The sequence below is a fragment of the Geospiza fortis genome, unplaced genomic scaffold (genome assembly GCF_000277835.1).
Source record: "Geospiza fortis unplaced genomic scaffold, GeoFor_1.0 scaffold138, whole genome shotgun sequence".
Classification (NCBI taxonomy): domain Eukaryota; kingdom Metazoa; phylum Chordata; class Aves; order Passeriformes; family Thraupidae; genus Geospiza; species Geospiza fortis.
This window is the reverse complement of record NW_005054307.1, coordinates 9045098-9072493: the sequence shown is the minus strand read 5'-3', so window position 1 is coordinate 9072493 and position 27396 is coordinate 9045098. Positions and strand designations below refer to the sequence as shown.

At 37.0% G+C, this 27396-nt stretch overlaps 1 protein-coding gene across 1 annotated transcript in view; it reads right to left on the bottom strand.

Annotated features, from left to right (window-relative positions):
- The window catches only part of ABCB1 (ATP binding cassette subfamily B member 1), a 49413-nt gene extending 26744 nt beyond the window's left edge, over positions 1 to 22669 (bottom strand). Inside the window, exons 1-7 of the mRNA XM_031066762.1 lie at positions 22489 to 22669; positions 15218 to 15333; positions 9298 to 9413; positions 8487 to 8547; positions 7047 to 7194; positions 4155 to 4227; positions 336 to 527 (exon numbers count right to left, since the gene is read on the bottom strand). Of these exons, the coding sequence (XP_030922622.1) occupies positions 336 to 527; positions 4155 to 4227; positions 7047 to 7194; positions 8487 to 8547; positions 9298 to 9389 (566 nt within the window). The 5' untranslated portion in view covers positions 9390 to 9413; positions 15218 to 15333; positions 22489 to 22669. The remainder of the gene's footprint in view (positions 1 to 335; positions 528 to 4154; positions 4228 to 7046; positions 7195 to 8486; positions 8548 to 9297; positions 9414 to 15217; positions 15334 to 22488) is intronic.
- Between the last annotated feature and the right edge of the window lie 4727 nt (positions 22670 to 27396).

Sequence of the window (27396 nt, the reverse complement as noted above, 5' to 3'; positions counted from 1 at the left end):
TTATGCAGTTAAAGCTGTTCACATTGCTGGGCTGAGCCAGCACCTTTTTCAGTCCTCAGTGTGTCCAGCAAGGAACTGTTTTCTCTTCATGGGATAATAACATAGGCTGGGCTTTAGTCATCCTCAGAGTTCAAGGGAACTTAACAAAATGCTTTTCTGACATCTTTGTGACAGTCCTGTATCAGAAGTACTAGAAATTCAGTCCCTGGCACTCTCCATGAGGAAACTTGAAAACTTAGTTTCACAGTAAAATAGTTTAATTTAAAAATAAAAATTTCTAAGCCCTGCATGTTTAACAAGACCAAATAACATTGGGAAAGGTATGGTGTACTTACTCTAGAAGACGAGTGTTAAGTTCTCCCACATCATTTACATCAAACCATCCAATTTCCTGTCTCATAATTGCATGAAAAAAATTTTCTCTAATTTTTTTTATTTGCCGACCTGCTGCTAAGGTCCAGAATGAAGTCTGAATATAAGCAGCAAGGAGAACACCAGCTGCTATTCCAGAATAGTAGTATGCATATCTGTAAGGAAAGAAAAAAGGGCAAGATTCTCTGAAATCAGGTTAAAATTGGTTTAATTACTTTGCTAATGTGAATTTATCATGATGCTTACTTTTTCTGTTTGACCTGAATCAGGGTTTATATGCTTGTACTAAAACTTACACTTCGCTGTAAAACTTGCTGAGTTTTCCATGAATAGTATTTAATGTCAGAATTACCGTTTTTTAAAATTTACTAGGTTTTTTTCTCATAAGATCCTTTTAGAACTGTATTTCTGATACAATACCCTTTTCACTTGAATCTGTCATGTTCATAAACTGCCTAGCATTTTTAACACACATAGACAGACCAAATCACACATATATATAGTATATACACATTTAAATAATAAACATGCCTGTTTATGTAAATGAATAAATAAGTGGATGGATGTAGTAAATATTTCCTGATTTGACCATACAGCATTACTATATTTACAGCTACTGAAAACAAATGCCATTAGATCAAAAATTCTTTGGATCTCTTATTCATAACTGATACCTTATTTTTACATTAATTCAGCCCTGTGCTACGAGCAGGGTGTCAAATCCAAACCAGGAGTATATGAACCACAATATTTCTCAAACTGGGAGTAAATCTGAGTCACAGCTTTAAACTGTTTAAAAATAATAAAATTGATTTTGATTTGATGAAGAATTACATCAGGATCAGTTATAATGGAACTTACAATAGAACTGAATAAAAAAATGTAACAATGGATTTCATTTGAAAAACACAACTAAAATAAATGATTTAATATTTATTATGTATATCACCTGCAGTTACAAGAATAATGTATCTATATAAAAGTAAACCATTAGCACAAAGCTTGACTCATGAACTTTTGTGAACTCTTGTGACCTTCACTCTTTTACTAAGTTCTCCATACTGATTTTATAGAACTTTAAAATGAAACTTGGCAGGAGAAATTTCAGGAATCTGTGTGCAAATGCTCTGCTCTAAGAGAGAATGGCTTACAAATTAAACTTTTCAAATTTTGTTCCAAACTCTCTTGCGGCTATAATATCATACCGTTCAGTTAGGGACTTCGAAACTATACTCATTATGAAATTCACTTAATCAAAACTGTTTAATAAAATCAGGTTAATGCCTAACAGAAAGCTGGTTAGTTGAATATTGACTTCAATTGCATTCGGCTCCATTAAAAAAAAAGCCTCTCAAAAAACCCAAGAACACAGATTCTAAATTCAGTAATTACTTTAGACAATTATTTTATGATGCTACATCTCTTCAAAGAATTGATTTATGCTTGGACTTCGTATACTGACAAATCATATCCAAAGGGATTCATGTCTTTGCCAGATTCCATGCTGATGAAATATATTCTATAAATTCACGGCTGTAATTCATCAGAGAGTAAATGCACATTCCATTGAAAAATAATAGTTCTTTTTCTTTTGAGAAATAGCTGTAGTTTAGGCAAACTGTTTGAGTAACAAACTCGACTAAGTCCACATATATAGTTCAGTACTTGAACACACCCGTGTGAGAACTCTGTCCTTGCAAACAGTTTCTATTATTATTTGACCTGCTGGCAGGCATTCTAGAGAAACAAGGAGCTGGTGCGAAGAGCTTTGTCACCCAGTGAAAATGCCAACTCAAGGCTCTATTCAGAAACTTTGGAAAAGAGCACCTATTCCTGTGCTGCTATTAATACATTTATCAGTAAACAATTTGTTTCTAAAGGGAAACTAGGGTTGCTTTTTGTTCTTGCTTGTACTTTCAGAATTATTTTGTGGTGGTTGACCCTGGTTGGATTCCAGGTGCCCACTGAGGACACTACCACTTCCCTTCCTCAGCTAGACTTGGAAGAGAAAAATATAATTCAAAGCTCGTAGGTCAAGATAACGGCAGGAAGAGATCACTCATCAATTAAATAATGGGCAAAATAAATTCTACAATTTCATATGTAGCAATTTTTTAGGGTTTTTTTTAAAGTTCTTTCAGAATAAACATGAGACAGACTTTGAAAACGTTGTGCAGCTAGGTATCAAGTGTTTACTAAACACACAACAGTTACGGTAACTTCACCCACAGACACATTATTTAGTTTGCAATTCTGCCTTCAAATTTGTTTTTGAATCACTGGGAACAAGTATACTCCACTGAATGTTTGTAGGCATTACTTACATTCATGTCAGAGACTGACAGAAATATTGCAGGAGCAGGAAGCTCTCCTATAAAGCATAATTGCCAATTCCCTCTTGATTCATACTCATTACATTCAAGTTCTTAATTTCTAAGGAACAGCCTTCTCCTAACTTGTTCATTTATTTTATGGTAAAGAGTTTGGGTGTGTTTTGGTTTGGGGTTTTTGGGCGTAAGTAGTCATAGTTTTTTTAATTGCAAAAATTAACAGCTGAAGCTAAATAAATTTACAGTCCACTGTTACCCAATATTTTAACGCACTTTGATATAAAACAGCAAGAGTTACTACAGAAAATGCCTTATCGCCTTCCCTTCAAAAAAGATAATTGCCTTGAAGAGTACATCAGACATTTTTCAATATCTAATGAGGAACAGAGTTCAATCTGAAGAAAAGAACCTGAAGTGGTACAAGAAACACACAAACTTTAGACATGCTGCATAAATCAAGTGTATGGACAATGGTTAATAAAGATTTTAACAAAACACATCTATTAGCAGCTTATGTTTCTCCTTATTTGATCTTTTCCTTATGGAGTTTTGTAGCAGAAGCACCTACTGGCTATTGTCTTCTGCTATTTCCAGCTCTAGAATGCTAGATTTAAGGAATCATATAATCTAAATCTGCATTTTCAATATCATAATTATCTGCAGTCTAGATAGTTATGGAATTATAGAATTGTTAGGTTAGTAGAGACCTCTAAGATATTTGAATCCAGCCATTAACTCAGCACTGCCAAGTCCATCTCTAAAACATGTCCCTCAGTCTCACATCCACAAATCTTTTAAATACATCCAAGGATGGTCACTCAACTGCACTCCTGGACACCCTATTCCAGTGTTTGACAACCCTTTTGACAAAGATATTTTTTCTAACATCCAACCTCCCCTGGCACAATTTGAGGCCATTTCGTTTTGTCATGTTACTTATTCGCTGGGAGAAGAGACTGAACCCCATCTTGCTATAATCTCCTTTCAGGTACTTGTAGAGAGTGATTTAGCTGAACTTGATGCTTTGGCAGCAAAGTAGGTACTATCTGAAAATTCAACTTTTTTTGCAAGTGAATCACCAAGGCTCAAGGTATTGACAGATGATAATCAATATAATTTTTTTTCATAACAATTACTCTTTATAAATTCAGAGCAGGAGAAGAAAGAAGGAAGGCAATGCAGATTTCACCGGGATATAGAGCACTCCTGAAATGTGTCAGGATGGGTCAGAGCAAGACATTACAGGAAAATTGTTGGAAATAGCTAGGAATGTTCAAGAATCTTATGAGGGCCTCAAATAATCCCTTGTGCCAATCTTTAGTTACACATATTATTAAATCATTTTTTTTAATGTTGTTTAAAGTGTGCAAAACATCCTCGGGAGAGGAATGGCTTGACTAGAAATGTGTGGCTACATTAAAAAAAGAAGAGGAAATATCAATTTTTAATTACCTTGTCATATCTTCTTCCAGCTTGTTAAGCATTTCTGAAGTGAAATTCATCCATTCGTCCATTGAAGAGTTTCCTTAGAAAGGAAGAGAAGAGAAAATACTTTTAACAGAGCAAGATTTAACAAATTAGTTTTCCTGCATGCTGTTCAGCATATCTGGAGTTGCTACATCTCCTTTTGAATCAAGATGATTTGGAAGAAAGGAGGAAATTTTAATGCACATGAATGAACATTACTAATACAGGGTTTGTCATAACTCCACTGACTACAAAACTACATCACTGTAATTTGAGATTTAAAAGTCTTCTTGAGCATACACACATAGAAAACCAGAATGGCTTGGGTTGGAAAGGACCTTAAGGGGTCCACCCAGTTCTAACCCCCCTACCATGAACAGGGACACCTTCCACTAGACCAGGTTGCTCAGGGCCTTATCCAAGCAGGCCTTGAACACTTCCAGGGATCAGGCATCCACAACATCTCTGGTGTACATGTCCCAGTCTCTCATCACACTCATAGTGAGGAATTTCTTCCTGATATCTCATCTAAATTGTCCCTCTTTCAGTTTAAAGCTATTACCCCTCATCCTATTACTACAGGTTGATGTAAAAGGTCGCTCTCCAGCCCCAATTTGTTCAGCCAGTCCCCATAAGGGAGCTGCTTCAGCCCTCTGATCATCTTCATGGCCCTCCTTTGAACTTACTCCAACAGTTATCCTCCCTATGGTGCAGGGTCCCAGAGCTGGATGCAGCAGTCCAGAGAGACGTAGAGAGGGTAGAAACACCACCCTCCATGTGCTGGTCACAATTCTTTTGATGCAGCCCATGATATTACTTCCTGGGTTCCTAGCCTACAGCGCTGGCTCATGTTGAGCTTCTTGTCAGCAAACACCTCCAAATCATTCTCCTCAGGGCTGCTTTCAAACCATTTTTCTCCCAGCCTGTATTTGTGCTTGGGATTGGCCCAACCCACATGCAGGACTTGCCTTGTTGAACTTCATGAGATTCCCAGAGACCCATTCTCCAGCCTGTCAATTTCCCTCTGGATGCACCCCTTCCCTTAAGCACATCAACTGCACTGCACAGCTTGGTGTCACTGGCAAACTTGCTGAGGGTGCATCAGATCCCACTGTCCATGTCAAGGACAAAGCTGTTGAACAGTGTCCGTCCCAATACTGACCCCTGAAGGACCCACTCATCACTGGTCTCCACTTGGAAAACTCTTTGATTGTGACCCTCCAGGCAATTTCTTATCCACCAAGTGATCCATCCATCAAACTCATGCCTCTCCAATTTAGTGAAAACAGTGTTGATTGGGATAGTGTCAAGTGCTTTGCAGATAGTCCAGGTAGATGATGTCCAAGCTCTTCCCTACACACCAAATCTGTAAGCCAGTTGTAAAATGTCATCAAATTTGTCAGGCATTAATTGCCCTTTAAAAAGTAATGTTGGCCATCATCAATCCTCTCCTTATATTCCACGTGCCTTAGCACAGTTTCCAGGACGATCTGCTTCATGATCTTGCTGGGCACAGAGGTGAGATTGACTGGCCTGGACTTCCCTGGGTCTTCCTTTTTCCCTTTTTAAAAATGAGGGTTATGTTTCTGCCTCTTTCAGTCAGTGGGAACTTCATCAGACTGCCGTAACATCTCAAATATAATGGACAGAGGCTTAGCAACTTCCTCCACCAGTTCCATCAGGCCCCACAGGTGCATCTCATGAGGTCTCATGGACTTGTGGAACTCCAGATGCCTTAGATATTCTCAAACCTGACCTCCTACAGCAGGCAGCTCTTAATTCTCCCAGCCCCTGCCTTTCCCTTCTGCGATTTGGACAGTGCCAAATGTCTGGAACATTTGCCAGTGGAGACTGAGGCAAAAGATCATTGAGTCCCTCAGCCTTCTCTGTATTTCAAATAAACAGGTTTACATTTCCTTCTGAAGAGGGCCCACATTTTCTCTCATCACCTTTTGATCACTTACCTACCTATGCAAGCTTTTCTTGTTGTCCTTGACATCCCTGGCCAGATTTAATTCTATCAGGGTTTTAGCTTTCCTAACCTAATCCCTGGCTGCTTGGACAGATACTCTGTATTTCTCCCAAGCTCTCTTTCCTTGCTTCCACCCTCTCAAGGCTTGCTTTTTGTGTTTGAGCTTGTCTCCTTGTTCATCCATGCAAGCCTCCTGGTGTTTCTGCCTGACTTCTTTGTTGGAATGCATTGCTCCTGAGCTTGGACAAGGTCATCCCTGAATATCAACCAGCTTTCTTGGGCCCCTCTTCCCTCCAAGGATTTATCCCATGGTACTCTACCTAGCAGGTCCTTGAAGAGATCCAGGTCTGCTCTACTGAGGTTCTAGATAACGATCTTGCTGTCCTCCCTCCTTGCTGCCCTGAAACTCCATGATTTCATGGTCACTGCAGCCGAGGCTGCCCTTCAAGTTCACATTCCCCACCAGTCCTTCCTTTTTAGCAAGAACAAAGTCCAGCATAGCACCTCTCGTCACTGGCTCCTCCATCATTTGAAGAACTTATCATCAACACAATCCAGGAACCTCCTGGATTGCTTGTGCCTGGTGGTGTTGTTCCTCCAGCAGTTATTGGGGTGGTTGCAGACCCCCATGAGGACCAGGGCTTGTGAATGCAAGGCTGCTCCAATCTATCTATAGAGGAACTCATCTGCTCAGTCTTCCTGGTCAAGCAGCCTATAGGAGACTCCCACTACAATGTCACCGCAACCACAGTGAATCTCTATTATAGTGAACATGAGCTACTAATTTGCATCATAGCATAGCATTGTGGTTTCTGACATCTGTATCTCCTGTCAAGATGTGTGAATCTTCCTGTTTCTTTTTTAAATAGGAGCCATTGTTCTTGTCATAGCAGATATATTCTTACCTGTAAACTCTTTGTCTCCAGATGCAACAAAGCTATCAGTCATATCACCAAAAATCATCATGGCAAAAGGGAGACTGCTTCCATGGGCTACTGCCAGCACTGTGCCCAGTATCATTAATAATTTATCTGACCAGCTGGAGTATCGGAACTGTGAGTGAGAATAAAAATTCATTCTAACTGTTGTATTCGAATGCTAACACAATGCTAAGTCTACAAAGTCAAGAAAGTAAAGAAAAAGCTATAAATTGTACACCAAACTTACAACTTTATCTCTTTAGAAATACAGTTTAAAAACAGTTTAAATGTACAGGTATAAATCCTTTCTATATAAGCCCTTTTATACTATAAACTCTCAAAACCAGAGAGACGTGGCATTTTTAATGCACTAGTATGCCTGGGTAAGAAAGGCCATAGGAAAACAAGACATAAAAAATTTATGCTTTTTACATTTGCCACTTAAAGTTCAAATTATAAGAAATTTTTATGGTGTTATGATAACTAAGGCAATAATTTCTTTTACTGTAAATTCATTATTATGCAGCCAGAAAATCTAATGTTCCTAATGTACCATAGACATCATAAAAAGGTATTGAAATCTAGATCTTAAATTCTCTTGCCATTGAACTTAATAAAGTTTGAGCTCATCTATTGCAAAATCATTGGGTTTATTCTGTACTGTAAACTACTAAGTTTAGTGATGTAAATTATAGTTGTATGATGTAATTGTGCTAGTGTAAACTGATATAGCAAAGCAAAGAAATTGGGCACTGGCCACCATCATGTACTACAGCTTTATGTTTGTTATTTGCAGTGTCATTGCTGTGTGTTACACACACTAAACCTACAAAATATAAAATATTTCAGTATGGCTAAAAGAGGACCTAGGATTTAGTTGATTAAATATTACAAGTTTGTGGTTTAAAATACATGCAGAAAATTTTAAAGAATCTGGAACCTTTTAGCATACAATTCTTAATTTTAATTTTCATCAGTAGCGTGGAATTGCCCTTTACTGCTGACTCAGGTGATTGAATAATGACTCATGGGGATAATTAGTGTGATTAGTACCTGACTCTGGTAATTTAGAGGAAAAGACCACACTCAGTATAGGTATATGATCATGCTTCTCGATGTGAACATGGAAATTCCTATCTTTCATAAACAAGTATTTGATATGGGTGTGTTTAAGATGATGATTTACCAAGGGAACACTTCTAAGAATACTTACCTGTAAAAGACAGCTTCTTTAGTATAACTACATCCACAAAAAGAACTACTTGATTTCTAATACTATAGTCAATATTCTGTTGTATGAATATATTTGGTAGAGACAGCATCATATATTCAGGATACTAACATAACTGTAACCATTTTTGATTTCACTTTGAAGTGTGCTGTGTGTGTGTATATGTGGACACGTATAGAGAGAATAAACCTTACCAGTGCAAATGGGCTAACCACCTTAGGTTTTTCCCCTTTCTTCTGCTTCTTCTTTTCCTTGCTAAAAAAAAGTGTGGTCATTTTAGTGAATTTAAAAAGGGACCTCATTTTGCAGAAATACTAATTCAACATATTAATGCAGTTCAATTATATTATAATTTTGAAATAATTTTACAGCAAATAATTGTGTAAAATGACCATGATTTACTGGGCATTCTTGAGATGTTTCTATTTAAAACTTCAGCAATATAAGTAGCATCATCTCCTAACTTCTATAAATTTAAGTAATGTTCTTCCCAGTTCACCCCTTCAAGGATGAAGCAACATCAGTGGGGCTGGTGGTTCCAGTATCTGGTCAGGGAAGTTGTGAACTAAAGCACTGTATAGATTTCAAAACAGAAGAGAGGAAAACTTTTGTACATAGTGGATAGGGAATAGATAACATGTTCAAGGTATGTAAAATGTTGATTAACCACTGTACTAAAATTTTTAAGATAATTTTTAGTAGATGACATAAATGTATCCAATATTTCCATTCCAACATAATTTATGTCATATTTTAGAATTGTTTTTCTAGTCAATATTGAGGACACTTAGTCCTTTAAAGGAGAAAATAAATAGTCCTTTTCATGAAATGAATGTGCCAATCAATGCTACTCTTATGTTGATACAAAGCTTTCTCTTACTAGGTCTTCTTAGCAAAATAAGTTAAAATAAGTTTTAGAATACGAATTTCAATAAAATATAAAGCAAGGTAATGGAGTCTAATAAGCTCCAATACATAATGTTTACTATATTTAAGAATACTTACTGTTTGTCTTCAGATTCATGACCCTGGCTGGATGCAGCGATCTCATGACTATTTCCATCTGCAGTATACTTCTTTTCATCTACAGAATGCATTTTAAATTTATTGAAGATAGTTTCCTGTAAAATAATATTTGACTGAGAAATACACAATCTTAAGCAAAGGACAGCAATCTCAACAATCATTTGTTTGAAAGAGAAATATGGGTACTTATTACAATCAATAAAGTTATTAATATCATATATTGCAAAGTGAATATTCATAATGCCCAAGTATAAGCATATAGAAAGAAGTCCAGAAATTTGGAGTTTCCTTACAAACATTTATATTCTGTATTTAGCCATTTGATAACTCCGTCATTTATTTAATTTAATTTGAATGATATAAGAGTAATATTTTCTGCAATGCAGCACAGATATACAAAATAAATGAAAAATTAAATGTCTATTTAAAAGAATATGCAGTAAATTAGATTTGTTTTATTTATCAGTGAATTTATAAAATATCTCTGATTTTAAAAAAACCCTCCAAACTACTGACATACCGTGAAAGGTTGCTCCTGGTTTGTGTCTACTCCTCTGAAAAATTATTCAAACCTGAGCAGAATGAATATGGTTAAGGACATGTAGCATGATTGGACTTTGCTCCTCTTATGTAAGACAGACATAACAAATAGCTTTCTCTTGGATTTTTTCCCACTCCAATAGCCTCGTTTATCTTGGGTAATGAAATGTATGCACTTTGGACTGTACCTCCCTTTTCCTAAAGGGAATAATACTAGTCCTTGAACGCATGCATAGTTCATTGTCACCTGGGAAAACAAGCCTGAATACATCTATCCATATTCTGAATATTCTTCCACCAGAAAAATTTCCTTGTTATAGGTACTGTTGTTTTAATTTTGCCCCTTAAACTGAAAGGAACTCCTCTTTACCTTATTAGAAATGTTGCTGAATGCTTGAAGTAACTGTTGCACTTAAAGATGAATCCACCCTTGAATACCCAGTGAGAATGAAACCAGGTAACACCAAAACATTGTTTTAATCTTTTGCTTCCTTTCCCATCTTCTAAATCTAATCCAGGAAAACATTACCCATCTAGCATGAAAGAAAACAGGATTTTACTACAGTGCATATAGTTCCTCATTTGAGTAACTGCAGAACAGCAAGATGAGTTTCACACTCAGTTTAGAAGTGTTTTGGAAATACTCTGGTCAGCAGAAATGTGCTTAACTAGTATTCTGATTTTTGAATGTATGTTTATATTCTAAACTGTTTGAAATGGGCCATTTGTTCTATTGTGGAATGTGCTGTTTTTATCAGTATCTGTAGGCACTGCTTCAATGAAAATAACAAAAATTTTAAACAAATAAATTATTTGCTTCATAACACTTATTTCAATGTATGTATTAAAATAGACATGTTCAACACTTTTACAGAAATAAAATTTATGAAAAATTAAATGAAAATACTTGTCCTAGAAGATAAGAATGTTTACATGAATTTTCCTGTAGGTCTTCTATCACATTACTCACACAAAATTTACTTTATTTGATAATTACCCAGAAAAAAATATTTTTGTTTCTTTTTGTCTTGCATACCTGTAATCTCAAAATGTTAGTGAAACAGTATTTTTATAATATTTTGGAATAGAGATAGTCTTATCAGATTGAGGATTACTTTAGAAAGGGTAGTTTATCATTGCCAGTCAAGAAGAATATAGACAGTTAATAAGTATTGTATGTTTATCAACAGTCATTGTGATGTATTTATATAGAAGTCTATCCACAGCAGTTACTGGGAATACTGGATTTTAACTTGTGTGCCTAAATGCTTTCCTGGACTTGATCTTAATGGACTGATCCAATTATTTCAGTGGGAACCAAAAAAACCAAAGTAAGAATCCTTAAAGAAAGTCTATTGATTAAAAAAAAAAAAAAAAAAGAAAAAGGAATAGTATATGCAGTTCTTTCACAACTGCTTTGCCCTAAATGGAAAATAGAACAATGAGATCTGTCAGAATGTTCTGTTATCTCATTGCCATGTCTCAATGCTATTGCAGTGCAATCATGATAAGAAACAGAAATAGAAATAAAACACAAGAGCAATTTTTACCAGAGTTTCTCTTGCCTGCATAAAGCAATGCAAAGAAAATGACACACATCTGTTTTAATCACAGTAGAAGCTGAATCAACTAAAGCGATGTTAAAAAGTAGGAAAATTGGGGAAGTACAGTATTTTGCATTTACTTAATAGATACAAAATTCTGTAACTTCTCTATAGCTTCTGTAGTTTGTTCAGTCACATAGCTCCACAATTGCAGTGAATTTGAAATCAGAGGAGATCATTAGATCTTTCTTCTAATCTCTTATGTCTGGTTAAAAATGTATAATTTGGGTGAAAGTACACAATTTCAGCCTGAAGAGATTAAATCTGTAAAATAAACCAACAGCAACAGAATCTGAGGCATCGCCACTGCATATTACCTGAGCATATGAAAACCGTGTGGGTGAACATAGCAGCTGATTTACAACCAAAATATACAAAACCACCTAGAAACAACGTAGGTGCCTAATCAACGTAGTCAACCTAATCCATGGAGAAATACTTTCTCATCCAAAGTCTGGTGACTGGTTTTGCCCTAAATACATTAGCAGGATTCATAAAGCCAGTGTTTGAAAACTCAGATCAGCTATTTGGTTACATCAACAGCTTACCCTCAGCTTTAGCCAATCTTTGATATCATCAAGGGGGAATTTTTAATTCTATAGGCCCAAGACTTGAAGCATGAAATCTTGTATAGACATTGTCTGTATCAAGTAGACATTGACTAGAAGCTAAGTGAGGATGTCTTGAAAGCAGGGTGTCCTGATCATTCAATAGTTCAAGATAAAAGAAAACAGTTTTTTTTTTAACTTCTACTTACTAGTCACAAAATTTCTCACAGAAGAGGGATTTAAACAGAGATGACCAATCTATGACCTTTGAGCTATTTACGAGCCTTTATTTAAGGCTCATAAACAACTTAAAATTCCTTCTCAGCCCAGTTTGTTATATTATGATTAGAAGAAGCGGAGATCTGGTAATATGGGAACTGTTGGACAATAAAAATCCCTAGTTGCAGAAGAAAATACAGAATGGCTGATAAGTTTCATCTACCTGGACTGTCAAAACTTCTGCTACATGTCCATTTCAGCCCTACCCAACAGTGGATCAGCGAGATTTTATAAAGATAATGACAGCTGCAGTTCAAAGAGCTACATTTGAGTTATGGAGTAAAAGAGCTACCTTTGAGTTATGGAGTAAATGTTTTAAGAGATTTTAGCCAGTTGAAAGTTCAGTAAAGTGACTCATGAGGTCAGGTAAATTGGCCTTGTCTAAAGCAATGCCTGTACAAGAGGAAAACTTCTAATTTTACACTATAAATTACAAGTGGTCATAAGTTTGTTATGCCTGTTGGCTAACTGCTCTATGCTCCATCTCCTCTCACAGACCTCACAGACATTGTTTAGTTGAAGATAGAACAATACCACTTGGATATTACAATTTCTGGGAAGCTCTGCATCATCAGATGTATTTTTTATGTGAAAATACTTACATATATTCATAAGGTTTACTTAATCCCCTCTTTGTTAAGATGGTAGCCAATTTCCCTTTGCCTAACATACTTTTATTGTGTCTGCATTATATTCACACATCTTTTTTAGAATTTTAAGCATAAATACTTTTTACATGTTTGAAATATGATCATAGGCCCCTTTGTTCTGTCAACATTGATTCCATAGACTGAAGCACAGGTAATTCCCTTCTCTTATATGTTATAAATGCATGGTTTGAATAATCTCTCTTGGGCTCTCCAGTACAATGCGAGATTGTATTGGCACAATAAACAAACCTTAAATCATTCTTTGAGTCACTGCTCTTACAGACCATTCACCAGATTTTTCAGTATAACTCTGTGATTTAAGTTGTAGTTTGCATGATCATAACATAACTTTTGGACTGCAGTTAAATTAGGTATACACAGATCATCCTGTACCATGCTCACTATTAATTATTTCAGACTTTTCCATGTATTTAACTGTCTAAATTTACTTATCCATTCCCCTTCTTGCGTCAAAATGTATTAATATTTTATTAACAAACTGATCATGAGATATGAGTTTCTGAAGCTGCAGAAAAAGTCATTTGAAAAATAGGGTTCTCAGGTTCTGTGGATAAGTTTCAACTACATATGCTTCTAAAAAATAATTTTTGTTGGTAAAATCTCATCCCACAAATCATACATTGGATCTATGCATTCTTTTTACCTGATGCAGGCCAGCACATCATAAATTGACCGATGATATTGGAATTACTGACACAGGGACATTAATCTAATAATGATAATCATTGATTCAGAGACAAACTGTTGTGAAATGATGGCACAATGCCTTCAAAATTTTCTAAACAATATCAAGAAAAGCTAACCTTTTTTAGTATACTTATTAACAAAACTAGCAAACAAGACAAGAAACTGAAGCAAATACTTCAACATCTGCATATACTGTGGCCAGAGAAAAATCACAAAAACTACTTTTTTCTTCGATTTATGTTAAAGATGGAAAGTTGGATTTTGTAATAAGAGCCAGGTAGGCAAAATGCTTGAAAGGATTGCAGGAATTATGTAATGATTCCACAATGACATTCAACTATAGCATAGATCAGAACACCTGTGAAGAACCTCTGATTTTATGGTACTAGAACTCCTGCTCTAGTTAAGCAGCCTGTTAATCAGGGCTGCAAAAGAATAATACTCTGTAAAGGAATTTTGCCAGCTTAAATACCATTCTATCAATGAGAATTGTCCTACATGAAGGGAATTATTATACTGTCAGAAACTGACAATTTTGTGTTCCTTTAACTATGCTGTATGCTCAGCTACAGGATAATGTCTATTGTAATTGCTGGACATTTTATTTTTCCTGGACGAAGCATGAGAACAAATCAAGTTAATGTAAACATCAAGCTTCTATTTGTGTTTAAAAGGAAAGTCTATTCTGAAAAGCATGTTCTAAAATTACAAAACTCCACTCTTGTTGTCTGTGATTTGATTTGGAGTTAATTTTTTATTCTCATAAGGAGGACTGCCACAAACCAATGTCACTGGATTCCTACTACTAATGTGCTAGTTTTCAGCTTTACAAACTCAGTCTTGTTTCTGAAAACATAACCATTACTTGCTGGATAGTTGCATTTAAAGTTATATTATTGCTACAGCTGGAAAAAATAATTTAAATAAATATAGTACAGAACATTAGGGCTTTAAAAATGTTCAGGACTATATTTTACAAATGAAAACTGACAGGAAAAGATAAACAAAATTACTTTTTGTGCAGGTGGAAAACATTTTTCCCACTTAAATCTGAATAAAATATATAATACTATGACATGTCCAATTTTTGTCCATATAATTTTTCTAGGCAAGGATATGCCTGGTGACATTGTAACAGTACAAGTAATCCTTCCCTCGCGGAGTGACTTTGATTGGACAATCACCCTTTGCCACACACAAAGAGCCCTTTGTGAACTGAATACACTCAGCTTAAAAGTATTCAGCAGTTACTGATTAGTTACCATACGTTACCATTTTTTGATAACTTGAATTAATGAAATACTAAACTGAGTGTTGGTATATTCCATGCCCACAAGCAAGAAACAGGGAAAGTCTCTGTGGGCCAAGGAGTCCTCAGTGAGGCAGGATGGAGTTGGTTTCTGCTGCCCTGGAATGGATCCTCATGGGGACTGAATTACTGTCTTTCAAAGCCCTGCTTTTCCCTTTGTGTTTTATTTATTTTCATGATGATATTTTTTTTCTCTAGAGTCCCTAAACTGCTGCTTAACTCCATTTCAAGAGACTTACCTCTGTCTGCAACCTTTCTTACCTTGCAGAACCCCAGCTTTATCAACTTTTTTTCAGTTCTTGCTCCAAATTAAGCAATCTCCTCAAAGGTCTGAAAGATGGTTACATTTCTGTCTTGGATCACAGACAGCTGAACACCTGAGAAACAAGGAAAGGAATTCACAAACTCACTATATATGAAATATATAACAGCATTGATATTATATTTTATACAGAAATCAAAGCTATTGACTGATTCCCTTGTACAATACTATTTAAAGCCATATTTTCTAAATGCTTGCATTCTATTCCATACTATCTGTGAAATGTCTAGATCACACAGGAAATTATAAGACTGAAAAACCTCTCATTCAGCTTTTTCCCAGTAAAACTGAATTTCGAGGTTTTGTTTATTTCTATAGCTACAGTTCATTATATGTGGAGGACTTACAATATCAAAATGCCATCCTGTAAATCCTCCTTCCTTCAGATAATATCAAATATTACATACTAAATTCTTAACAGGTGTTTGAATTCTGTACCTTCACTGTTAGTTTCCAAAAGCAAAGATGGAGAACTTCAGATTATCTGAACTACTTGGAGTTTTTCTGGATGTCTAAAATGAATTGTTCTTGAGACAAGTTAGACCTGTTACCCCTTCCCTGTCTGCAACAAATAGGAAGAACTTCTTCTTTCACTTCACTTTACAGTACTTTCAAATTTTTAATGCTGCTTTCATAAGTGTTGCTTGTCATCTTTTGACAAAAAAACCCAACAAAAACAAAACCCCAAACCAAAAGAAACAAACACCTCCCTGCCACCCTCCCAGTTCCTATAAGCCCTCTAGGCAGAATTGGTGCTATTAATCTTTGACATTACTATCCTCTTGACACAAACTATTTCAAAGATTTGGCTTCTTTCAGGAAAGTAGCCCCAAACTAAGGGTTATTTCAATAATAGGCTAATATTTTTAATTTCTGTAAGTAATTTGAGTTCCACTTTCTGTGGCAGTATGGAAGTATACTTGTTTTATTTGATCTTAGACTTTGGATTTCATAGCTGTGGAGAACTGACTAAAAATAATCCTCTCATAAGACATTGACTATGACACTGTGACCACATTCTGCATGTTGTCTTTAACCACAGTCAAATTGCCTTGCTCCTTTTTGATGTTTACTGTAAAACAAATGATTGTGCACTCTGAGGTAAATGTGTTTCTACAGGCAATTGGATACCATGCAGACACATGTTCACAGGCTCCAAACCTTTCAAACAGCCATAACCATAGACAATAGAGGTAGTGCTCCCTCATATAATTTTTCTTCCAGAAACATCTGCCATGTGCCACACTCTACCTTACATGTCAACACCAATGATGCCTGACAACAATCCAGGGAGACTCACCAGGAAGATTCCAGTTATGATATCAAGATATGTCAGCTTGTGATTGTTTTGCAAGAAACAGTTCTAAAGAGACTGGAGGAAATAACTCTTCACCATGCAAGACTTCAGCAATTAGAAAATTAGATTTCTCTATTTTGTGGCCAGCTACATTGTGGCTACAGTAACTGAACAGGCAATTACCTGCAGTCTTTCTAGTGACTCAGATTAGCTGCTATTATGCCTGATTAATCTGCCTGCATCTTCCCTAAATCCCCTTTTCCCTAATTCCATAAAGGATTTTTAATCTTAATTTCCATAAATTCATCATAAGATCATTAAAATGTATTTTGATTGCAACAAAATTTATAGTTCTATCCGCAGATATTTTCCTTGTTAAGGGAAAAACAATATTTCCCCATACACTTCCCACTGAAACTTGAATTTATTAGACTTTGCATAGCAAATCCAGATTTCAGGGAATTTTTCTTATTTATTTCTTACTGATGCCTAAGTATAAACTTTGTGTAAAAGTGACATAACATATTAAACAGTAATGAAATCAATGAAACTTAAGAAGTGCTAATCATGGCCAAACTCATTTGAGTAATGTTAGTAAATTCAGACCTTCCTGCCAAGAAACAGAAGAAAGCACCCATATAAGCACCAATCATTTAACTAATTATCAGCCTCAGAGGTCTTCCTCAATGTTCCTCCCCTTCCCTGTGTGGACAGTGAAATCACAACATGATTTCTTACTTCCCAGACAGAATGGAAGATAAAGGCTGCAGGTCAGAGGCAGAAGAACTGGCAGGTGGCTCCCTGAATGGTGATATTCATGGGGATCCTTGAATCACATGACTTTGGACAGTGTTGCAGCACCACAAAATGATAATTGAAGGAACAAAGAGATCTCTGCTTATATTCCAACTTCCTCACTCTTTGCACTCTAGACATCCTCCTTTCTGACTCAGCCCTGTCATGACCTCTGTGCAGTTTACATTCTGCTCGCATGCAATGACACGTGAGCCTGTGTGAGTGCCACCATAGTACATGTAATTCTTTTTATAGTCAACAATAAATCATAAATGATTAACAGCTCACCCTGATTGAATAAAGTGTTCAGAGCAGCCCTGTTGCCATAAGACCACTCACTGAGGACAAATGAGTTTGTTAGTATGGAAAACATTCAAGAAAGCAACTCTCAGCATCTCATTTGAGCACTAGTCAAACCAAGATACCTCCTACTGTAAGGAGAAATCTACTCTCCTTGCATTCATTGTCTGCACCTGGCATGAAAGGAATGCTGTTCCAGTAGAAATTAGAGAACCTAAGGCAAAGGATCCAGAGATTCCCTGTGGGCAAGGTATGCTTATTAAATGCTAATTCAGATTCCTCAATGGGAGCATCCTCTGGGGTTCTCTGAATAGTCAGTCCTATGAAGCAGAACCAAATTTAGAAAATTTATCTTTTTTAAACTACCTCTGGTGAGTATCTATGAGATTTGGCATGCAAAAAAAGCCTTTTATCTAACCAATAGAAGAAAAAATGTGGCAGTGACTCCATGTCATGGGCCATTTGCAAAAGACATTATAGGACTTTTCATAGTGTCTGAAGATGGATATATTGCTAAATTACCCCACACCCTAAAGAAGAAAAATGATTTCTGCAGTGATCACTGCATGGCTGACAATCAGTTAATGAAGACATCCACCGAGCTGGAAGTTATAAGCAGGTGTGAGCAGAACCAGGCCAAGTTCTATAATGAAACTGATTCCATGGTATGGCGCACAAGAGGCAGGAGAACGTATCTGCCTCGGTTATTTATGGAACACGTTGGCAACACATTGGGAAAGAAAGATGCTTATTACTATATGTGACAAGACCATAAATATTTCTCACACACTAATGGCATAATCTAATGTGTGTATGAAATGGTATGCTCACAAGAACAAAAATTATTGAAATACAGTACTTCATTTTGTTCCAAATATATACGTGACAAAATCTCTTTCTGAATACTGGTGTGATGCATTGTTTCACAGAATAGACTTACAACCTACTTTCCTAATAGATTTCCACCTATAGTCATATACCAAGTAAACAGAACTATTCAAGAGTAGTAGGTCTCTCAAGAAAAGCAAGTGTACATGTTTCCTTAAGGCCAAAAATGAAGCTAAGCCTAAGTCATCATGAGTGCATGGTCACTTCATGCACTGGGGGTTGGATTGTGTTATTGCATTTAATTTGTTGCAGAGTTCACCTTGCTCCATTGAATCCAGCACTAGAACTGACAATTTCCTCTGTTTCACAAAAGGGTGAAGTTGGGCAGGCAGAATAATGCTTACCTCAAGATTTCATAGTAAGATGTTCCCCATAAACCTTCTAACCCCAAGAACAGTAAAAGTTATCTTGCTCCTTTTTATGTGCCACCACTATGGTAGTCATCAAAACTTCCTTTGTGAGACCACAATATTCATAGTAGTGACTATTCTGATAACGGTAAACTAAGCAAACTGATCTCCTCCCGAGAGATCACATGGATACAGATAAGGACCTGATTGTCATGCCATATCAGATGACTCAATACATTATTGTTAAACCATGATAGGAAATAGAGGAAAAGAATAATTACATTGTACAACTCTAAAAATCCCTTCTTCTTCATATATATTTAGATGAATACATGAAAAAAGAGGAGTGAACAATAGAAAAGGAAAAATATATATGTATATCTTCTATATCAGCAAAATATGAGTGGAAATAATGGCAAATCTTACCAAAAAAATGTTACCTCTGTTTTGCATCAGTTTTAATCTAGCTGATAATAAGAACATTCAGGCTTTTGTCTGTCTTTGGATCTGTGTGTATAATACTAGTCTAATGGTGTTTAAAAGTAGATTCTCAGTTTCTGATTGCTAGGTTTACCTTATAGTTTCTGCAGTTAACCATTTACTAACTTGAAGACACACCCTGAAACCTCTACTGCACAGATGGATTTCTGCACACTCAGAAAGCCATTTTACTTCATTACCAGTCACCCAGAAAAACAACTGTCAACTATACTACTAGGATATAAGGGAAACTCAAACCATAACTATACTGAAAATTCAGGTTAAAGTGAAAACAAAATAGGCTTTTATGATCTAGTTGTGATGTTAAAACCAAAACAGTGGTAAAAAAAGGATGCACCCTGCTGGTTACTCCTGATTGGGTTGTGCTGCTCCTAAAATGTGGGAGATTATTATAACAATAGCAGCTGACCTGACTGCAGAGCAAGAGGATTTGCTTAAAACTTGGGGCCACTGAATTCAGAAACTTGTAAAATGGGGGTTTTGGGGCTAAAGAATTAGTTTTCCTTAACTAGTAAAGATTGTACAGCTTCAGAATGGAGTATGATTATCAGCTTATACTGCAGGAACTATTTCCTGTAAGAAATTTAGTAGGTAGATGTCTCAGAACAGTTATCTGAGCAATGCCAGGAGACTTGGCTAGCAGGCTATTCCACCTAGAATGCTATGAGACCATAAAATATTGTGAATTCTAAGATAATTGTTGGTATTGGCATCTGGGAATGTATCTGATGAAATAGAACCACTGTCTTTCATGTAGCAGTGGTACAAGACTTAAGCTAGCAAGAGTAATTATCAGACCTGGGAATCAAGCAGAGCTACAATGGAAAGAGCTGCAAATTCAGCTTCAGCAGGTATGGACAAAGAAAATGGGCAAGGTAACGGAGGTAAGAAAGAATACAAGGAAATCCCAGTTCTGTGGATCTCCTAAAAGGAGATGTCTACACACTGCAGACTACAGTTTTCAGAAATACAGCCTTAAATGACCCAGTCTCCATTTAAGATAACGATAAAAAGGAACAGAAAAGGAAAAAAACAATCTTCAGTGTGGGTTAAGCTCTTTATGTAAAAAGAGGTGGTAATGTTAATTGCAAAATATTTTTGGACAACATAATAAAAACTTCCTTTAGGGGACATCAATGAAACTGCAGGAAGAAAACATCGTAGAATTTGAGGAAAAGAGGCAAAGCTTTTAGAAAATGGAATAGAATACATAAATTCCTTGCTGGCTCCTTTTGTCAAGCAAAAAAAAACTCATAAGGAATGAAAACTATCAAAATTATAGGTCCCTCTCAGCTAAGCCCTCAGACATTATCTTTTCCTCTCAGTAACACAGTCTAGGGAGACACTGCTGTCTATTGGCCCCTGGTCTAGTGTTAAAATTACAATATAACAAATGGAAATGGCCAATAACCATATCAGTACTGGGTGGTCAAGGGAAGAACATTAACTACCACTCGTGCCATGATGTTAGTTGATACTGTAGTGTCAATAACCACTCTCCTCAACAAACATTTATTCCAGCAATAGCTCAAGAAAGAGGGAAAATGATAACACTTGCTGCACTGTATGCATGAATGGATGTTCAAGTACCTGTATTAAGATCTCTGCCCACAGTTAAATAGCTGCCAAGTTCAAGAGTCTCCTCCTGTTTCTTCAGGAATGGGAGGATCCCTTTTAGGAACACCAGGGAATTATTGGCACAGCCTTGTTGAAACAAAATGGATTAGCTACAGATTTTGCTACGGATGTTTGTGAAATTGGGCCTGACCAGTGGGAGGTGAGGGTGGAGTGATTCCTGCAAGTCATTGATGCTTTGTTATTAAGAATCCGGAGGAAGAAAAACAGTGGATATTTGGGTAACAGAATTTCCTCAAGTTTTGTGTGCCTGTAATTTGAAATGTGAAAAAATAGAAATTGTGTTTTAATGGCAGAGGAAGGACTCCAATCCACCATCAACAAGTTTACTGGTAAGCAAGATCTTAGTACAGAGACCTATTATTTTAACATCCTATTTGACCAGGATTAAAAGCAAAGAAAAAATGCTAAAAGTGAGATTTTAGCACTTAAATAATGTAACCGTCTCTCAGGGTGTTTGTCTGCCTGAAATTCGTGTAACACTAAGCAGATTATTTGACTGTTTTGTTACTGATTTAACCAATGCTTTGCAATTCCATTAACAGAGAACAGCTGATAACCACATCTAGCTGTGAGAGAAAGTAATGGTGTTTTATCCATGTTCCTCCAGACTTTCAGATAAAATACAACACATATGCATGAAATTACCATCAGAATGTGTTAGGTCATACCACACATGAATGATATGACAGTGCATGGAAAAACTGAAAGTTTGGGAATATACTCAAGAAGTAGCCAGCATTACTCAAAACAGAGGTTTCAAAGCTAATCATGACAAAACTCAGGTACAATCTAAAGTGAAATACTCAGTCATAGTTTTGTCAAAGGAATGGTGATGCTGGCATCACCAAAGCGTAGAACTGACTATGAGAGTCCATGCATGAAAAAATTGGTTTTGTTTCACTTTTGCAGCTGCTTACATTTTTGTGAGAATCATATTTGCAGAAATTAGTAAACCACTAATCAAATTAGTGAAGAAATCTCACAAAAAAAGAATGAAAAGGAAAAAAAAGAAGTAAAACTGCAGTAGTTCAAATGCTAGCCTTTAGATGCACATTACTGTAAGCTGTTTCATATTCAGCTGGCCACTACCACTCTACACGGTGCTGTTTAAAGAATACAGAAATAAAATTATTTTGCTTTAAGATTCTTAAGATTTGTGGAAAAAAACCTCTATTCCTTATTAAAAACCATGTTTAGCATTAGCATAGGCAATTAGTTTTGGATAGGCATCACTAGAGGCTGCTTTGCAGCAGTTCATATCACACATACTCCACTGAAGTACATGATCAGTGGAAAAGTAAAAACTGAATATATAGCAAATCTAGGCTAGCTGGATGCACACTGGCTTTTATAAATAAGAGCTTTCTGTAGAATAAGGCAAGACTTTATCACTAGCTCTATAGGGTTTTTAATCACTGGAAAGAAGAGAAGTGCACTTTACCTTTTTATGTGTCTCTCACGGGATAAAAGCTCCGCTATTGTCTTCGTGCCGCAGGTTATTCTGTGTGGTTCACAAATGGCTCCAGTTTTTATCAAAAGTATGGAAAATCCTCTATTAGATATGCTGGGGAAACTAAAAAAGAGCTGTTTGCTTTCACTCTGCACAAGCAACAGAGCCACAACCTCTGCTAATGACGTTAAAAGAGAAACCCTAAGGAAATGACCTAGCTTCATACTTGGTTTCAGACCGGATACATCAAGCTTTAACTATTTGGCTGCCAAAGTATGGCAGTCTGGTAGCCTCTCCATCATGGAAAAGAAATCATGAACATAGGTTAATAGAAGCAGAGAGAAAAAAAAATGCAAGTCATGTAGAAGCCTACCAAAAAGTAACATACAGAGGTAGCAATCTTGGAATAATAGTCAAGCATACACCTTTGCCAAGATTGTGGTAGTCCCAGTAGATCTGACATTGGAAGAAACAGCCAGTTTTCAAACAAACTGAAGAAAATCAAACAAACTGAAGAAAATACAAAGCAAGGTATAAAAAGATAGAGCAACTTACAACATGGAAATGAGGGTTAATGTAGGAAAAGTTTAATAACTGGAGTAAACATATATAACAACAACAATAATAATAGTAGCAATAATAAGGAAAGAGAGAGGGAAATAAAACCCAGGAGAAATTAGTGACACACAAGATAGTTGCTCACCACTCAGTAATCAATGCTGAGCCTGTCCCTGTGCTGCAATCTGCTCCTCCCAGCCAACTCCCCCACCTAACAGGATGTTCTGTGGTAGGAAATATTCCTTTGGCCATCTCGGGTTAGCTGTCCTGACTGTGCTCCCTCTGCTCCCAGCTTCTTGTGCAGCTCTTCACTGGCAGAACATGAGACACTAAGAAGTCCTTGACTTAGGGTAAGCACTACTTAGCAACAGCCAAAACATCAGTGAGAAACATCAGAAGAAAGTGAACTCTATCCTGGCCAAACCCAGGACAACAGGTTAGGACACAAACAGACTACACCAGAATATGTGTATTTCTACCTTAGTCCCATATACCGTGCAAAGTGGGAGTAAGCATGGTTTCCTAATTCTAGACTCACTGACAAAGGTGGTTGAGGCAGTTCAGTAAAGAAAACTATAGCCAAGTGTACCACCATGCAGGCATTTATCATTGTATTTTCCAGATGCAATTTGAACCAATAGATTTATTTGAGACAGGGAACATATATTCCAGGGAAAATCATAAAGGAATTATGTGGAAGCCTGTGAAGAAAAGAAAGGCACGTGTTGCTATGAACTTGCAGTTCAAGGTAAACTGAATGGCCCAATGGGACTTTAAAAATAGCACTAAGCCAAAAGGTGAAAAATTACAGAAAGGTTTGGGATATTGCACCATCTTGTCATTGTAATGACCTGTGAGCCCCAGCTTCTCCCAGTTTCATGTGATTTAGAACTATGGCTGGGAGAAAAAAAGTTTGCCCAATGTTTTAACTGAAGAATAGCTACTGACCCTATCTAAACATTGGGAAGAGATTAATGTTGCTATAGCAACTCAGATGGGAAGGAATGCTTAATGCACTAATAAACAAGCAAAAATGAACCACTACTTTGCAGAATGGCAAGGAGGATGTTGAGTAATGTTGCATATTTTCCACTCAAGTTTACAGTCTAAACTGTAAATGGGATGAACCGGCTCCAATTATAAACAAAGCAGGATCTCATGTATATCAAGATAAACTCATAAATGGAAAATAGCCTAAATAGTTCCACTTTCAATTTTAATTATGGCAAGGTAAATAAGCTAACAAAAGCAAGAATGTTGTAAGTGCTGCTGTTAAAATTTAAGAGTACATATGGGAAGTCTCACCAGAATTATAGCCAGCAGAAAGGCTTTCAAAAGAAGCAGCATAAATTAATTATTAAGTTTTGTCTGAGTGAAGTCTGCCTGTTCTTATTTTTATTATTAACCATGTCAGGTTCAAAATTGTGACTATTTGCTTGCATAACAAAGAAAGTAGTAAGCACCCTGCTCTTTATTGATAATAGACCTTATCTGTAGTGATAGTGGAAAACTCTTTTGCACCAAAGACAACGAAAACATTCGATACATGTCTCCACTACTTTAAAATTGTGGGAAACAAATGTGAGGGCAGAATGTATAGACTGCTTTTATTAAAGGGCCATTGCAACACTGACCCAGAAATGGATTTCGTGTGACTGAGTACAACAAACCAAGAGTTTTTATGGGTACCATTTTAGAGGGAGTAGAAATGGTGACTGGAATTTTGAACACAATGATGCAGAAACTTTGATACGTGATACAGATACACGTAATTGTTTCTTTATATTTCAGTAGAAATTGTCAGAAGATTGTGCTCTGTGTAGAGAAATAAGTAAGCAATGTTTCTCATCTAAATAACTTTGGGTAAATATTTGCAATGTTCACCTACACCAGCAAAATTATAACATCCAGAACATCAGCACCCTAGGGCTAACTGGAATCTTTATAATTAAAATATTAAGGAATCACAGAAAACTAAGCAAATAGCTGAAAAAGAAAAAGAGTCACGAGTAAGCACCAAGTAGTGAAAGGACATGTTGCTTCAGAGAATCAACAACCACTAAGATCAGGAAAGAATGAAGAAACCTTGAATCTACTACGGTAATTTTAGAGGAGAGTCAAGCACTCTCTGTTACAAGATTGGATTCTGTTGGATTCTGTTACAAGAATCCAATATTTTGGCCATAAATCATTATCTGTATATTAACTAGATGTCTTTTTGTTACAACTTGCAGTATGTCTTGTAGTGTGTGACAGAAGACTTAGGGTTATCTGGAGCTATTGCAAAAAAGACCTGCATAGATTTTACAAGAAAATCACAAGATTGAAGCAGGGTGATAGTGCACTTACTTGTTCTGAGGCAGTACCCAGCCTTGAGCCAGCAGAACATGAGACTGGGTTCAGAATCACAGAATGGTTGAGGCTGGAAAGTCATTTGGTCCAACCTCTCTGCTTACACAGGGTCCCCTACAGCCCATTACTCAGTATTGCATCCAGATGGCTTCTGAATAGGTGGTTTCCCTTCCAGGGAAGGAGACTCCACAACCGTTCTGGGAAAGCTGCTCCAATGCTCAGTTACCATCACAGTAAAGAAGTTCTTCTATATTTAAGGTGGAATTTCCTGTGCATCGGTTTCTCCCCGTTGCCTCTTGTCCTATTCTTGGAACTACTGAAAAGAGCCTGGTCCATCCTCTTGACCCCCTCCCTTCAGATACTCATAAACACTGGAGAGGTCCCCTCTCAGCTGCCTCTTTTCAAGGCTGAACAGGCCCAGTTCCCCCAGCCTTTCCTTGTAAGTGAGATGCTCCTGTCCCCCAGTCATCTTTGTTCTCCTCTGCTAGATCCACCCCAGGAGATCCCTTTCTCCCATGTACTGATGATCGCAAAACTGAACACAGCACTCCAGATGTGGCCTCACCAGGGCTGAGTAGAGGGGCAGGATCATCTCCCTTGACCTGTTGGCAATTCTCTTCCTAATGCACCTCAGGATACCATTGGCCTTCAAGGTCACAAGGGCACTGCTGGCTCATGGACAGCTTGTTGTCCACCAGGACTCCCAGGTCCTTGTCCTCAGAGCTACCTCCTGGCAGGTCAGTTCCTGGCCTGTACTGATGTGTGGGATTATTCTTCCCCATGAACAGGACCCTGTATTTGTCTTTGTTGAATTTCAAAAGAGTAAGAGCCTGAATGAGAGATGCAGGACTACAGGCAACTCTTCAAAATGCAGTTTATTACATCAAAGACAGTCCAGGGTCATGGGCAACAGAACCTGTGCCTACAGCTGTCAGCTCTAGCTGCAGGAAGGCCTGGAGACTCTTTAATTTTGGTTACAATGCATTATATACTTTGCTGAGCATCTTAATACAGAAGAACCAATCTATACCTTAACTTTTACCTATAGCCTATCATAACTACTATAATTACCATATTCATGTTACTATTCTCCAATCACTAAAAGTTAGGATGTTACAGTTTAAGCTAGAAGTTGTTTTTCAGTTTTCTTGCAGTGGAAAATTCTGAGACCTTTTATCTACTTGCAACATTTGCTGACTTGTTTGCCTGTGCTATCTTTCTGCTTGGTAAAAACATCTTGTTTGAGGTGGGTTTATCCTTTGCTCTAAGTTATAAAAACCCCTTCTAACTAACACACCCTTTGCCTCCTTGGTTATCCAGTAACACTGGCTCAGCCATTCTTTTCTTCTATATCAAAACTTGCTTTCATTTCTATTCCTTCTTCAGATTTTACATTCAAAAATCTTTCTGCCAAGTATACATATCTGTGAGACTTTCTTGTCAAACTTTCATCCTTCCCAACACAAAAGGTTCTGCTCTGCCAATTCCTCCAGCCTGTTAAGGTCCCCCTGAAGGGCTGCGCTGCACTCCAGGGCATCAGCCACTCCTCTCAGCTTCGTGTCATCAGTGAACTTGCTGAGGAGGCATCTGCCCCTGCATCCAAGTAACATATGAACAAGTTAAACAATTCCAGTATTGAACCTTGGGGGACATCGCTAGTGACAGTCCAACTAGACCCTGTGCCACTGCTCAAAACCCTCTGAGACGTGCCATTCAGCCAGTTCTCAATCCACCTCACCATCCACTCATCCAGCCTGCTCTTCCTGAGCTTGCAAGGCATGGGGAATTTGTAAGAAGCTTGCCAAGGCAGAAGATTTTTATCAGTAAGTATCCTAAGCATGATATAATAAATATTTGCTTGCCTTGAACCCAGACAGAAACACACTAAGCCAGCAAACCTAGCAACAACAAACTAGCATTTTGCAACACAGCTAATCATACAGATAATATGGAACCACAGAGGGACAGAGACTTGGGGTACAGTTTCCC